This window comes from Natrix helvetica (assembly GCF_964273705.1).
Source record: "Natrix helvetica genome assembly, chromosome: 3".
NCBI classification, from domain to species: Eukaryota; Metazoa; Chordata; class Lepidosauria; order Squamata; family Natricidae; genus Natrix; species Natrix helvetica.
Window position 1 is genome coordinate 156,933,043 of NC_138549.1, and position 14,948 is coordinate 156,947,990.

At 41.4% G+C, this 14,948-nt stretch overlaps 1 protein-coding gene across 5 annotated transcripts in view; it reads right to left on the reverse strand.

Annotated features, from left to right (window-relative positions):
- SALL4 (spalt like transcription factor 4) overlaps positions 1–14,609 on the reverse strand; it is a 37,618-nt gene extending 23,009 nt beyond the window's left edge. Inside the window, exon 1 of one of the 5 annotated variants that reach the window (XM_081949665.1) lies at positions 14,511–14,609. In XM_081949665.1, the coding sequence (XP_081805791.1) occupies positions 14,511–14,565 (55 nt within the window). In that variant the 5' untranslated portion in view covers positions 14,566–14,609. Of the gene's footprint in view, positions 1–3,708; positions 3,777–12,219; positions 12,268–12,465; positions 12,595–12,786; positions 13,234–14,510 lie in introns of those variants that run through there. The other 4 variants (XM_081949664.1, XM_081949666.1, XM_081949667.1 and 1 more) reach the window with 4 other exon arrangements.
- Positions 14,610–14,948: the final 339 nt, after the last annotated feature.

Below are 14,948 nucleotides of genomic sequence, written 5' to 3' on the forward strand. Positions count from 1 at the left end.
GAAAGAATAAGATACTATTTAATCAAGCATGTTTTCCAGGCTACACAATTTATTGGAAAAGAAGATTTTAAGCTGAACAAAATGTGGTGGTTAAACTAGGAGGAGGATTTAAACTAGAATAAGATAGGGCATTTTTTAAAAAAAAAATCATCCCAATTCAGACATTCCAATCACCTGCCAGCAATTCTATAGCTATAACCTTGCCTTCCCCCCCCCCCCCCACCCCACCAACAATCCATAGAACTTTAACAAGACTGGAGGGTTGAAGGAGGCAACTATTCTCCTTCAATAGCCTCCTTGCTTATTAGCAAATTAGTGAACAGTAATTGGAGACAGTTTTCCCCCATTCCAATGCAGCAACTGACTAATGAACTCATGGTAGGCCCTGACACCAGTCTCTGAACCCAATTCACTCAAAAGGTAATTTTGATGTGAATAAAATTAAGGAAGAACCCCAGGAAAGCTGTTCTGAGTTTTCACCGAAAAAAGAGGAATCTAAATTTAGTAAATATAGGCAGTCCTCAATTTGTGAATATTGAAAATTATGATAGATACCCCTTACAATGCTACTTCTGACACAGTCTTGAAGTTTTGGTGTCATTTCCCCTCCATTCAAGTGACTGCTTTGGGGTACACGGCAACTGGCATGCATTTGCACAGCCATTTCCTGTGGTCACGTGACCATAATTTAGTTTTTTGCTGGAAATTTCATTTTGCTGGCAAAAATTGTCTCCTGGGAAACAATGGATTCACTTAACAACTATGGTGTTTGTTTAATGACTGTGGCATTTATTTAATGACTGCTCTGATAAAAGGTCATAAATTCAGAACACGACTGTCGTTACTTATGACCATAATTGCCAGACTCAGTTATGGTTGAAACTTGAAATTCAGTTAAGCACAAGATACAAGCTCTGCCACATTGACGTATCTTTTAAGCTTGTGGATGTGTAGCAAAACTGATTACATTGCTTGGGCAAATGTTACAGATCTCAATATGGAAAGGTCAGTTATTTCTCCCTAATTTTAACTATGATTGGATGAATATTCAATGGGCTGGGTTTTGAAATAAGACTCAACCACAACCTACTCACAAATGCCAGCAGAGGTATTCATAGGGGAGTGCCAAAAAATAGAACAATCCCAAGCTATGCTTCCTACCCTGTTTCTTTGAAAATAAGTCCTCCACAGATAATAAACCCAGTTGGCTTTTGAGCACATCCGCTAAAATAAGCCCTCCCCTGAAATAAGCCCTCCTGGAAAATATTGCAATACAGCAGCAGCCATGACGTGACCAAATTCGCCACTTCCTGCACCTCAAAAATAATAAGACCTCCCCCAAAATAAGGCCAAGCGCTTATTTCAGGAGTCAAAAGAAAATAAGACCCTGTCTTATTTTTGGACAAACATGATATTTAACAGGTATTCCATTTGATCGTGCTGTCATGGCCACCAACTTGATTCTTTATAATAGCTTGAAATAGATCTATACTAGTCTACATTTATTTATCAGCAAAAATGCAACACAAATATATCTATATCATCTATATCTATCTATCTATCATCTATCTATCTATCTATCTATCTATTATCTATCTATCTATCTATCTATCATCTATCTATCTATCTATCTATCTATCTATCTATCTATCATCTATCATTGTGTTCCATTTTTGCTGATAAATAAATGAAGAGAGACTAATATAGATCTATTTCAAGCTATTCAAATAGTATGCATGTATGTACATATGTGCGTGTGTATACATACATACATACATACATACATACATACATACATATGCTGGTCTTGTTGTATTCGGGTCTTTTTCCATGTAAGATTTCCCATGTAATCTTCCATAGAAAAGATCCGAATACAACAAGACCAGCATACCTACACCCATGAAAATCTACGAAAACATGTGTGTTTGTGTCTGTGCGGGTGCGTGTGTGCGCGCGCAATGGGAAGGATCCATTTGGAATGTCAGTGAGAGATTCTTGGTCATCCTGAAGAAGCTACTTGGATAAGCAGCAAGATGTTACAAAACAAAAAGAAAAGAAGTCCAGTGGCCATGACTAAACTTCAAGATGGATCCATTTGGAAGTAACACCCAACATTTAACCTATAGACATTATGTAATGCCATCAATTTGCATCATGTATTTCTAACTTTCCCTAGTCTAAAGTTTCCTCTGAAGATTCATGTCAAAGGGACTCAACCCGATTAGTTGCTAGTAAAAATCAAACTAGGTCAATGGATGGAACGATGCAAAATAAGTTTTAATTTGCTATCACATTTGTGTCATACATTCTTATGACACTCATATGTTCCTTCACATGGAGATGATCAGAACCATGATCAGAAACTAGCAGCTGGAATGGATGCATCAGCAGCCCTCCGGGATGAAAAAAAGAAAATGCCAGCACAAGAGCTTTGCAACTAAACCAACAGCCAGGAATTAGCCATTTTCATTAAAAGCTTGCAAGAACTAACTCCCCCCCCCCCAAATATAAATTTAGCCCTGACATGAGAAGCATAGCTTATTCTCTTGGACTATCGGGTAAGTGGATGCTGACAAAAATTCATTAATGCTGTTGAGACTATCCCTCTTCGGTTGAAAGACATGAAAAGATACCGAGAATGGAGTTGCAACATAGCCCTCAAATAGTCAAGCTCAGTAAGAGAGAAGTTAAATAATAGTAAATAATAAATAAATAAACAAAGCCCTCCCCCTTCCATTTCACAACCTCCAACAATAAGTAGGGGTCTGAAAGGAATGTCTTTTCATGTTGGTTTGAATACGCATGCAGTTCTCTACATTATCCAAAATCTTGAGCAGGCTTCCAAAACCATGCAAACAGTTATCCTTGCATTCAAGCAAACATATATACAGCATTCCTGCAAACATACATGGCAATTACTTGGTGAACAGTGAAAAAAAAAAGGAATAGGGCATATTGCCTGCCACATTTTTTTTAACCTAGTTTGAGCTCTCTATGGATTCACTGCACAGGGTTAGCTGTGATGCTAAAGCTCGAAGACCAAACACGATCTATAATGTATCTGTGAGGAAGATGGATGGTTCAGAAATGTGAAAAAACGGAAATAAAATAAATAATGCAGAAAGGTGATGGCATTGAGTTTTAGGTACAGCGTAGAAGAACACTTTCAGTTTATATGAACTCCAGATGATTCATGCTGACGAAGGTCAAACTTAATGAAAGGAATCCATTACCAATCCCCCAACTATGAAGAACCAAGATCTAGTAAGTGGACCTAAGATCCAAGTATTTTTTAAAAACATAGAAGCAGTCACCTGTTATCTGCTTCATACAAAGAATGATAAATCTAAGTTCCAAAGAAGCAATTGAGGAGCCTCCTAATACCAGGACAGCAAATATGAATTTTGGGCAAAAAAAAAAAAATCAGCAAAGAAAAAGTCAGACAGACTTTTAGTGCGATTATCTAAGATAAGATTAGGAGAAGAGATAAAAACCCAGCAGCTTCGAGGAAGAAACAAGAGGAATAGATCTTCAATTCTCCAACCACCATTTTTACAATTTTCCATCCAGTGTACCTAATATTAGATTATGCTATTGAGTAATGGCTATTTGTCAACCATGATCCAACCAGATAAGAGTAAAATTCAGGCAATAAGGAAACCAATGAGCTAACAAAAGTAAAATTAGACCAGCAGAACAGTGACTCACCAAATTGTGTCACATTGTTCCTACACCCATTAACTTGCAGCTCTCCAGAAGAGATGAGGCATCTTCTAGTTTGCTGTAGGAGATGGGTATAGATAGAGAAATAGTTCAGAGGGAAGGCGGGGCTGCGCTTGCTAAACCACAGATCATGCAGACCTGGTTTTAAATCTTAACAGTACAGGTAGTCCTCAACTCGCAACAGTTCATTTAGAGACAGTTGTCAGGCCTGGAAGCCAGCTTTTGCATTGGGCTTTCCAGCCTGCCACATGTAATGCTGTGGGAAAATTGGAGGGGGCATTATATGGAGTATGGGAGAGACATAGTCAAAATAACATTCCTTTCTCAGAGAGTCAAGGACATCTTGCCCTGCACCTGGAATGGTGTGACTGGGACACATCTCCAGTTTTGGACGGTGCCTGATTGGACCATGTGATGGACATGTGGGTGCTGGGCAGGGACTTGGACTTTCATTAGGGTGGGGAAAACCTGGAAACTTTCAGATTTGGGTTTTCTCACATGTGCCAACATGACATCTCTAATAAAATGGATCTTTGAGGAATCTCAAACCTCGAAGTCTTCTTTCGTAGTGTGTGTTACTTGGAACCCTGACAATAAAGTTACAATGGCACTGAAAAATGTAACTTATAACTGTTTTTCAAAGTTACAACATTTGTAGCATTCCTGTGATCAAAATGTGGAAGCTTGGGAACAGGTTCATATTTATGACCGTTGCTGTTTCCCAAGGTCATGTGATCATCTTCTATGACCTTCTGACATGCAAAGTCAATGGGGAACCCAGATTCACTTAACAACCAAGATTTAAGGTTACTAGCTTATCAACTGCAGTGATTCACTTAACAACTGTGGCAAGAAAGATGTCAGCTTTGGAAGCCATATCAACATGCGCAAAAAGGCACAAAGCTCACTTAACAAATGTCTCACTTAACAACATAAGTATTAGTTGTGGACGTAAGTCGAGGGCTACCTGACCGCTTCCTGCTAAGGAGAAAGCCTGAATGAAGAGAGATTGGATGGCAAAGTCTATGGAGATTCTCAGTCATATAAGTCTTGGTTGTCCCAAAGGTGTTTATTTTCTCTGAAGATGCTTCTTGGGTGAGAAGAGAACATATTCAAGGAAAAACACAAAGTCCAGTTGGCTTTTGAAAAAGGCACCTTTGGGATTGGATGGCCACATGCAACTCTTCTCAAACCCCTGTGATCCTAGTACCAATTTGGGTACATTTCACTACCAAGACTCAGACCTGGACAGAAATAATCAAAACCACCCCTGCATTCAGAGTGTCTTTCACAATCCAAAAAGAAACAAAACACCTGAATCACAACAAAAGCCTATTTAGCCAAGCTTTCTTTTTTCTCACCCTGGTCAGCTAGGTATCCTCAGAAACCTCAAACAGGGTTTTGAAGGCAATAACTCTGATTCATGGTTGAAATACCCAGACAGGTTCATGCATTAGGCTAAGCCCTAGCCTGCTTTTACTTTGCCTTAGAACGCTGAATGTATCTAGTCATAATCAATAAACTACCGTATGTAACATATAACATGATGTAATGCTAATTAAAGGGACGCGGCTAAGATGCTGAGCTGGTTGATCAGAATGGTCAGCTGTTCGGCGGTTTGAATCCCTAATGCCGCATAACAGAGTGGGCTCCTGTTACTTGTCCCAGCTTCTGCCAACCTAGCAGTTCGAAAGCATGAAAAAATGCAAGTAGAAAAAATAGGAACCACCTTTGGTGGGAAGGTAACAGCATTCCGTGCGCCTTCGGCATTTAGTCATGCTGGCCATATGACCATGGAGACGTCTTCGGACAGTGCTGGCTTTTCGGCTTTGAAACGGACATGAGCACCACCCGCTAAAGTGAGGAACGACTAGCACATATGTGCGAGGGGAACCTTTACCTTTACCTAATGCTAATTATGCTTTTTATTAAGTCACTGGAGTGAATGTGAGCAGCCCTCACCATTAAAAATGAAGTTTAATAGAATTTAGCATGCCTATTTTTAACCTGCTCTTTTGCCCAAACTGTACCATCATTTTTATTTTTATATCCTGCCTTATTTTTATAAAGAACTTAAGGTGGCAGACATATCCAACACACCTTCCTCTTACCTGTGAGGTGGGTGGGCTGGCTGAAAATGATTCAGCTGGCTCTGGAACTAGAACTTGTGATCTCCATAAATAAACAAACAAACAAACAAAAAACAGCTACATAGCTTGTTGAACAAATGTAATCTGGTTGTAGATGTAGGCTAAAATTCAAATTTAAACTGGGCATATTGTCTCGGGATGATGGGGATGATCCTAAGATACCAATGCTTGTAGAAAAATTACATTGGGAAGGGGTAGTCTAAGGTATTTTAACCCCAGATCCAGCGTGTGAATATCAGGTTCTGTGCCTCTTCAAAAAATGCATAGACATTTTATGTCTTAAAGATCTTGTTAAACATATTGAATAACTCAAATGCACTAAACTCAGCCGAGAAATCTAGATTCACAACAAACAGGAAACAGATCTTAAAGTGTAGATGAGATCATGCAATATTGGGCATCAGTATTTAATACAAGTCTATGAGATTTTTCCCTGGTGCCCTTTCATAATCTGATTTAATTTACTCAAGTGCTTACAACTGCTGATAGGATCCAATTTGTTCCAAAAAGAATTCTCATGCTTCAGAGAATTATTATATTCATCCCACTTCCATTATGAGGATTGGTTTTTAAAAATTTGTTTTCAAAAGTTGTCCACCAAAGCAGAGATTGTAATTCCCAAATAGGGCATAATTCAGTCAAGACGAAGTACTTTGAGAACTCTCTCTCTCTTTCTCTTTTGGCAGAATATGGATGGTTTTGCTCCTATTAAAATTATAGCATTGTGGACATTACAAACAGATCATGTTACAAGTCAGCGCCTCTGCCTCACAAAACAAGCTTTTTAATTTGTTCTGCAAAAAAGTCGCATTAACCACAGGGCCAAGAAGAACTATTTCCAAATTGTTTCTTGGGTAGATATTTGGCCAAGAATTTTTTGCACATAGCAGGGCTTAGTATGGGGGTGGGTGGGGGGTGTTGCTTTATTTGGTTAAACATTTCCAATATTCCAAGCATGAAGATAACACCATTAGATATCCTAAGAGTTAAATCAATACTAATTAGTTACACATGTGGGTCACCAAGAAGCTTTTGCTGGCCACTGTAACCGGGGTAAAAAAAAAATTAAAATGCATGAGGTTTTTGATTTTGCTTCCAGCCATTTAAGTTAAAACACAAATCAAACTGTCACCGCAGTTTGTGAATATCACACATGTCAAGCAGATGATAAAAACTCTCCTGGATTTAAAAGTCTTGCACCAAATTAGGAAAAATGCAAAACTCCCCACACATTCGTTAAGAGATTGGAGATAGCTAAATGTGTTTACTGTATTTGCAAATAAGCCACAGAGAAGTGAAAGGAATTCACCCACTTGAAACAGGCTTCAATAGGCTGCCTTGAAACAGCACATAACATTAACCATTTGAAGGAATGTAATACCTTTTCTTTTCCCCCGAGTAACACATCTTTTAAAGAAAATTATGCTTTAGTGAACAATGCTACTAAACATGATTTTGAAGACTTAGAGAGGGAAATGTTCACATTCTCAAATTTGGATGGATCAAATTAAAGAATCCCCGTTGTTTATACCATAAGCGGCCTTCTAAAAAAGGCAAACAAGCAAACAGATACAGGAAACAAAAGAGATTTAAAATAAAATTCGACCTGATGGCATTTTAGAAAAAACAGGATCACAACTGATGGGTTATCTATGCACAAAAGAGTCATGACTTCATCCTTATTGGCTAATACTGCATTCCTGCCAGGAGCCTTCGATAAGCATTAAAAAGCATTATGATAAACCTATCAAAAAAGCATTGATAAACATAACACTATCTATGTAAAATACTGCAAGATCCATAAAGGAATTCTTAGCTAGTGATCTGGACTGGGTTTGAATTTAAAAATCAGACTGGGGGAAATATAGACTTCAAACCAGACATTAACAGCTAGAAGCCCATGTATTTAAGTAATAATAGAGAGTACCTCATTCAATTTTGCACTGCATCACCCGGGAAGAGAAAAAGACAGACAAAAAGAAAGAGAAGAAGGAAACAAGTTGTTCTACCTTATCCAATAACCATTTCTTCCTCTGCACTAACTAATAAGCTATGTAAGCGGCTACGTACCACCAAGTCCCTCCAATTATAAACAAGGCAACTCCAGACCACACTTAACACTAGGGCAGTGTTTTAAGACCAACCAAAACAGCCCCAAATCCTGCTGCCAAGGTCAATTGCGTGAGAGTCCTAATTGTAAGCTTGACATCAACTTACCACCCACAGAAGGCAGGAGGAGGCAAAGGTTAGAGCAGCAGCTTGTCAAAAAAGTATCATAAGCTGCGTGAGGCTTCTGAGAAAAGGCCCAATCACTGCAGCCAAGATGATGTTTCAGTTGAATTGAAAAAAAAAGGTGGGGACAGAAAGAAAACCATCATGAAGGCACCTCCCCCCCTTACCTTCTCTTGCAAGCATTGAAAGTACAGCTTCCTAAAAGAAACTTTCTTGTCCTTAAGGAAGGTTTGTACGGCATAATCTTTTTCCCCTTTCTGAAATAAAATGACCTCCTACGTGTTTCAGGTGGAATATTTGGAGATCTTTCTCACACCAGTGTATGTCAGAAAGTAATTGACCCAATCAGGAAGAGCATAATCAGAATTCTCTCCCCGTGCTGTTATTATATTTGTTTTTAACATTTCAAATGTAACAGTTTAACAAAGAAACTGAAGACCCTGCAGTTATTCATATGGAAGAATCTTATCAGATATACCTGACATATTAAGTAAAAAGAAATTTGCCTCAAGGACAGTTAGCAGCTGCAAAGAGCAATTAAATCCTTTGGACAGTGGGAAGTGCTAATTGTCAGTATGAAATGGTTGCTTTTAAGACAATCACCTGTTATTATTTTGACCCATCAAATTAATCATCCTTCCCACTCTGGCCCTCCCTGAAATCCACTTAATTCTCTTTTGCAGATTTCTGTAGCATCTGGATTTCATTTCAAGGCAAAAGATAAAGAGCTTGATTTCATTTTACCCAAGATGTAGGAAAATGTCTCCAACAAATCTTTGGGAATTCTTAAATTATTTTTTTTAAAAAAATATTATTATACCTTAAAGTGTCTGAGCTGGATGTAGCTAAGTTGTTAGACTTGCTCCATGCACAAACCTAACAGTCAGATATCCTCTATCCACTTCCCACCTTTAAAAAGTTTCTCCCTACCATTTAAATACTCCCCCCCCCCAGTACAAAAATAGAGGGCAAGATATTTGACTGCACATTAAGGCAACACATTTTCCACTCTTTGGAAAGTACCATGTTTTCCCGAAAATAAGACAGGCTCTTATTTTCTTTTGACCCCCAAAATAAGCACTTGGCCTTATTTTCAGGGAGGTCTTATTATTTTTGAGGTTCAGGAGGCGGCGAGCATGGTAACCTCATGGCTGCTTCTATGTTGCAATATTTACAGGAAGGGTTTATTTTCAAGGGAGGGCTTTTTAGTGCATGCACTCAAAAGCCCGATTGGGCTTATTATCTGGGGAGGTCTTATTTTCAGGGAAACAGGGTATTTATTGTTAATTTTTTTTATCCAGCATTTATTTTTGTTAATTCCAGGCAGAATGGACCTGGTGGTCCTCCCTCTTATTTTTCCTACAACAACTCTGAGAGGTAGGATGGACTGAGAGAGAATGATTAGTCCAAAGTGACCCAGCTTGCTTTCATCCCCAAGGCAGGACTAGAATTCATAGTCTCTTGGTGTCTAGCCAGCACCTTAACCACTGAACCAGATTGACTCTCTTATTCAGCCCCCGAGGCTGATGTGAAACACATCCAAGTTCAATTCCTTACAGTATTTGGCTACATCTACCTCTCAGTCTTATCCCGAGGTTGCAAATTGAAGGAGAAGTAAAGGCTACGTTCATACAGCACACAGAACCCTCAACCATTTACTAGCCAGAATAGCAAGGATATTGTTTACAAAGGCACATGGAAACTAACTACAATAAGGTTTAACAGCATGCTGTGTGAACCCAGCCAAAGTGTTTTCTGATACTGTAACCCTGCCACCTTAAGTGCTGCAATCTTTTGAATACACAAGATGTTTGATTACGTATAGGAGTATTAGCTAATTTTTTGCAAGAGGGTTTCTATAATCTCAGACTAGTAGTCATATTAGTTAAAGCTCATGTCCTAAATATCTGGGTTTTCCCCCCTTTTTGAGCACATTCCTTTCAGAATTGGAATGGACAGAGAACCACAGTGGGTTCAGACTGTGTTAAACTTTAATTTGCTTATTTTCTTGAATAAATGAAGCCACACTAGCTGAGTTTATATAAAATGCGAGTAAAGCATGTTTTTGGCTTTGTTGCATGCAAATTCAGCAAGAATTTAAAGAAATTTGAGAGATCGAGTACCTTGCAGTGATTTAATAGGCTGGATAGGCTGAACCCGACCTTCTGCAATTTTCTATTAGCTGGGAATTGGCCCAATGTATTTGAAGGGCATCAAATGCAATCTCTCCCTCTTTTTTAATGTGACCGCAGCATCACTGGCTTACACCCTGTTCAGAAAATTCATTCCGCGAACCTTCAGCAGCATTCTGTGAAGAGAGGCGTCTGGGTGTCGCTGTCCATTTCATCCGATCCTTCAGACCCCTAAGCATTAAAAACCCCAAGGCAGGGAAACCAAATCTACATTTTTTAATCTGATGGGCCGTGCGACGCCGGCCGCATCCTCGAGGTGGCGCGGCAGAGCAATCGAAACATCCCGGATCCGCACGATAAACAAACATTTCAGCGCGATTTAAAAAGCGCGGATGTCCCCTCACCCCTCTGATTGACAACATACTCAAAAGATTTATCAAGACGTCGCCTTTTCTCTCTCTTCTCTCCCCCACCAATCCCCATTTCTTCCCATGTTAAAGGGTCCTGCAACGCTAAAGCGGCCAACCCCATCATCGCTGAAGTCTTGGCTGCAAATTAATTAGTGTGTTAGGAGATCAAATTGATTCGAGAAGTATTATTTGGAAGCTCGGGTGCCCTGCAGCGGGAGCACAAACACACTTTAAGCAGGAAGATCTACCTAATCTTCCGATTACCCTCGCCCCCCCCCCCTCCATCACCCAACTTCCAAAGAAGTTATTAACCCTTTTGTTTCAAGACAGTCTCCCGGGTGGTTTTTCCAGCTGCCGGCAGCGAGATTTACATGAGGAAACATCACCTCCAACGTGCCCCCCCTCCCGCGCCAGCTCCATCCTAACCAGATGCACAAAGGAAAAACAGTCATGCATTAAACATGGGATTTATAGCCTTCTGGCTCGATCGCTCGTTTTCTTAAATCACCATTAACCGGGCTCAACAATTGCACGTTTGGACTCAAAAGAAAGAGGGAGGCTGAAAGGGAGGGGGGCAAAAGAGACTCAAACCTCCTGCAGCTCTTCACCCACCCTTTCCCAAAATATGCATTCCTACCCATGGGGATGGCGGATCTGGGCTTCAGGAAGATCTTCACCCTCTCCTCGCTTGCTTAACATTAAAAGTAGACCTAAAGATTTCACCCAAAGTTTGCATTTATGCCTCTGGAGCCGGGGACAGAGATTTAAAAAAAAAAAAAGATCGGGAGAGGCGTATCGATTAGGCACAGTTTCCAATATTTTAAAAGTATCACACACACCCCGTCCGAAACTATAAAGCTCAGTGCTCTATACTAAACTGATTATTCCTAAAGTGCCTTTCCCTTCCTGGTGGGTCCATTCATCTCCCATGCGCCCCTCCCCGCCCCGGAAAAAAAAAGGATGGATCATCGATTTGAAATCCAGTTTTCCAAAACCTTGGAGATTTCTAAGTCCTGGTCTCCTCCAATTCAGCGCACCATCGCGAAATGTACCCCTTTCCCTTTCACGTTTCGTCCAAGTACTGCGCCTTTACCACCAAAAGCGCTTCCCGGCCAGTGCCGGCTCCCCCTCCCCATATCAAAATCAATTAACTCTGCGAAAAGATCAAGCCACGCTATCAATTATAGGAGATCCGCGTGAGAGAGAGAGGGGGAGAAACAGAGGGAGAGGGAGAAAGAGAGAGAGAGAGAGAGGGTGGCGGTTCCATGCAGCTACTTGGGGAAGATTTTAAAAGCTCTCTGCCCTCCCTCCCCCCCCCCACCATATTAGCTCACGGGAGTTATTTTAGGAAGTCGGAAATCAAAGATGGCTGGAGGTCAGGCTACAAAAGGTCCCGAGCGATTGTAATCTCTCTCTCGGCGAGTTTTTAGTTACTAAATGGCAGAAGCAGCAGTTCATCCAAATAAGAGGCCGAAATAAGGGGAAGGGGGGGGGGGAGATCTCACAAAAAAAGGTATTTCACAGTGTTCCTCTCGGCGCACCCCTCCCTTCCAAAAATATTTAGGGAGTTACCTTCTGGCCGCGGCTTTCGGCTACGATGGCTCCAAATCAATCCTGAGGATGTTGGGTGGGGGGGAGATGCTAAAGACAACCTAACATTGAGGAGGTAGAAAAACTTTTCCCAATCGGAGAGGGGCTTTTTTTTGGGGGGGGAAAGAATCACCCACTCCGAAAACCTGGATTCCCCCCCTCCATAAATAAAAATAGTCTGAGTTCAGAGTTCCATTCCCCCTCCCCATAAATTAAAATTTATCCGACCCCTAGATTCAGCACAGCTGGATGAAGGAACGAGGAAAGAATATGGGGCACTTATGAAGAATAAAGATACACACTTTCCGATCTGCTCCCGCGGTCGTGGGAAATCAGGATGAAACAGAAAAGTGGTCCAGATACCGAGAGTTTTGGCTCAGGATCCCGGTCAAGAAACCCCGGTGCGCCACGGGGTAGGTGGGAGAAGGAGCCCTCACACGCGCACAAAAGCATGCAGCCCCCCCACCCCAAACCCGTTCCCCCTGCTTGATTTCTTTTTTTCCCCATCAATTAAAGTTGGGAATTGACCAGCGCTCTCCCCCCTCTTACCATTTGTTACATCCGGGAACTGCCGCTCGTCCGAATGGATGTGCTGGGGCTTGGCTTGCTTGCGCCTCGACATGGTGCACACGCATCGGGGAGCAAAATAGTAGCAATTATTTTCTTCTTCTTCACAACAAATTCCTGGAGTTGGGAAATTACTCCCAAAGAGCGGAATGCGCATGTCAGAGTAATTATGATTATCAATAATGCATTGCGATTTATCATGGGTCCCTGACAGCTGATTGGCCTGAGTCCAAGAGCTCACAGATTATTCAAATAAGGTCCATTGATCAGGGAGCAGAAGGGGACGCTGGGCACTGTAGTCTCCCTTCGCCCGCTTCTGTCCGCCCGGCTCCTCCGGGTGATTGAAGGGTAGACGCCGGACGCCGCTGCCGCCACCGCCGCGCAGGCGAGGGGTTTCGCGCAAGAGGCCCGCCGGCCCGATTGGGTGGTATTTCCCTGAAGGAAAAGAGGGCGAGGGAAAAGAGCCGAGCAGCAGCTCTCGAGTCCATCTTTGAAAGTAAACAAACAGCCGGGGCAGAACTGGTTTTCTTAGGCAGGCTGGATAACCTCCCCCTGCCTCCCTTATCTTCCCCTCGCATTGTCTTCTTTTGCCTCCATGGAGAAGTTAGGGCTTGTCCGTGCGCGCGTGGAAAGGATCCTGGAAAAGCATCCCCACGCGCGCCCGGAACACTGAAGAAAACCACTTTTTTCCCCTCCCCGTCCTCTTCCGGAGGAAGCTTCCGTGCAAACTTTTATCCCTTGCTTCTTTACTCCAAAAAAAAAAGGTGGAGGAAAAAAAGAAAGGCTTCAAAGATTTACTTGGCAATCAGAGCCGTCGAGTTCGAGAGAAAAAGAACGAAAAGAGGAAATGGTGAAATCACTACTGACCATTGAGCGGATGTATTTTTTAAAATAGCGAATGTAGTTTTTAAACAAATTAATTCAGTGAAAATGTCTCCCTTGAATTGGATTTTCCAGGGGTGGGTGGGAGGAGCTCATTTCATTTTTTGCCAAAAAGTCCAACGCCACTAGATGGCAGTAGAGAGAGACGGTGAAATCCGGCTTGGCTGCCACCTAGTGGTCGTCCAGATGTGTGCAGCCCAGATGGGGTTAGCTCTAGGTTTGCAGGTTCTTTAGCTTATTTGCCTTGAAAAGAGTGAAGGTGGATTTCCACTTTGAGGAAGACAGAAAAAAAGGATGTACAGAGGAGTTGAAGCCGGCATGAATCTGACAATCCCGATTTCAAGCAAATGTTCAAGATAAGATGGTCCTTGGGGGATAAAGAACAAGCTTCTTAAGATTTCCAAACTGTGAATGGATTACCTTGTAAAAGGTTGCAAATACAATTCTCCCTGATGACACAGAATATACAGCCTTTATACAGGCTGCATTTCCATAATGGGCTCACCCAAAGTTAACTGAACAGTGTTTTATTGAGTTTAACCTATTCTTAGTTTGTGTGACACCCTGAACTGAGTTCATCAAAGTTAATTCTTGAAATGGCTTTCTGGAATCAAATAGGACACCCAGCACAGAAAAGTTGCAAGACCCATAAACTGTTATAATCAAGAAAACTTAACTTGGCTTGTGGGGTATAAACTCAGAAATGAAATCCTAACCAGCCTCCTAGCTGGGTTCACACAATGCACTAAGTATCAAATTAGTTTGTGACAAGTTTGTGGTTCAGTTTGCTCCAATGAAGAATAAAATAGGAAGCACATACATACCTTCCTCTTGAATGGCAAGTTGTTTTGCAGACAAAGTGGTCACAATAGACAACATTAATTTGTTGATTAAATAGTTCACACATCTAAGCCCAAGCAAACAAGCTGCACAATGTTTTGGTTAGACAAAGATTGAATGCATGCCCCTGGGTTTTGTTTACTAGTTGCTACTGTCCTTCTCTAACCGAGTTCACACTTTCCACTAGAGCTTAAAGTGGTTTGAGTTTGGCTTAATAATAAGAGGCTGGGCTGTAATCTTTTCAAGTCAGACCTGACTTCTGATAACTCACTGCAATTTTTTGACAAGATTTTGGAGGTGGTTTGACGTTGCCTGCATTGTAGGGCTGAGAGAGAGTGACTGGCTCAAATCATCTAGCTGGTTTTGTGCCTAAGGCAAGACTAGGCAGCATCTCCTGATTTCTAGCCTGATGCCTTAACTAC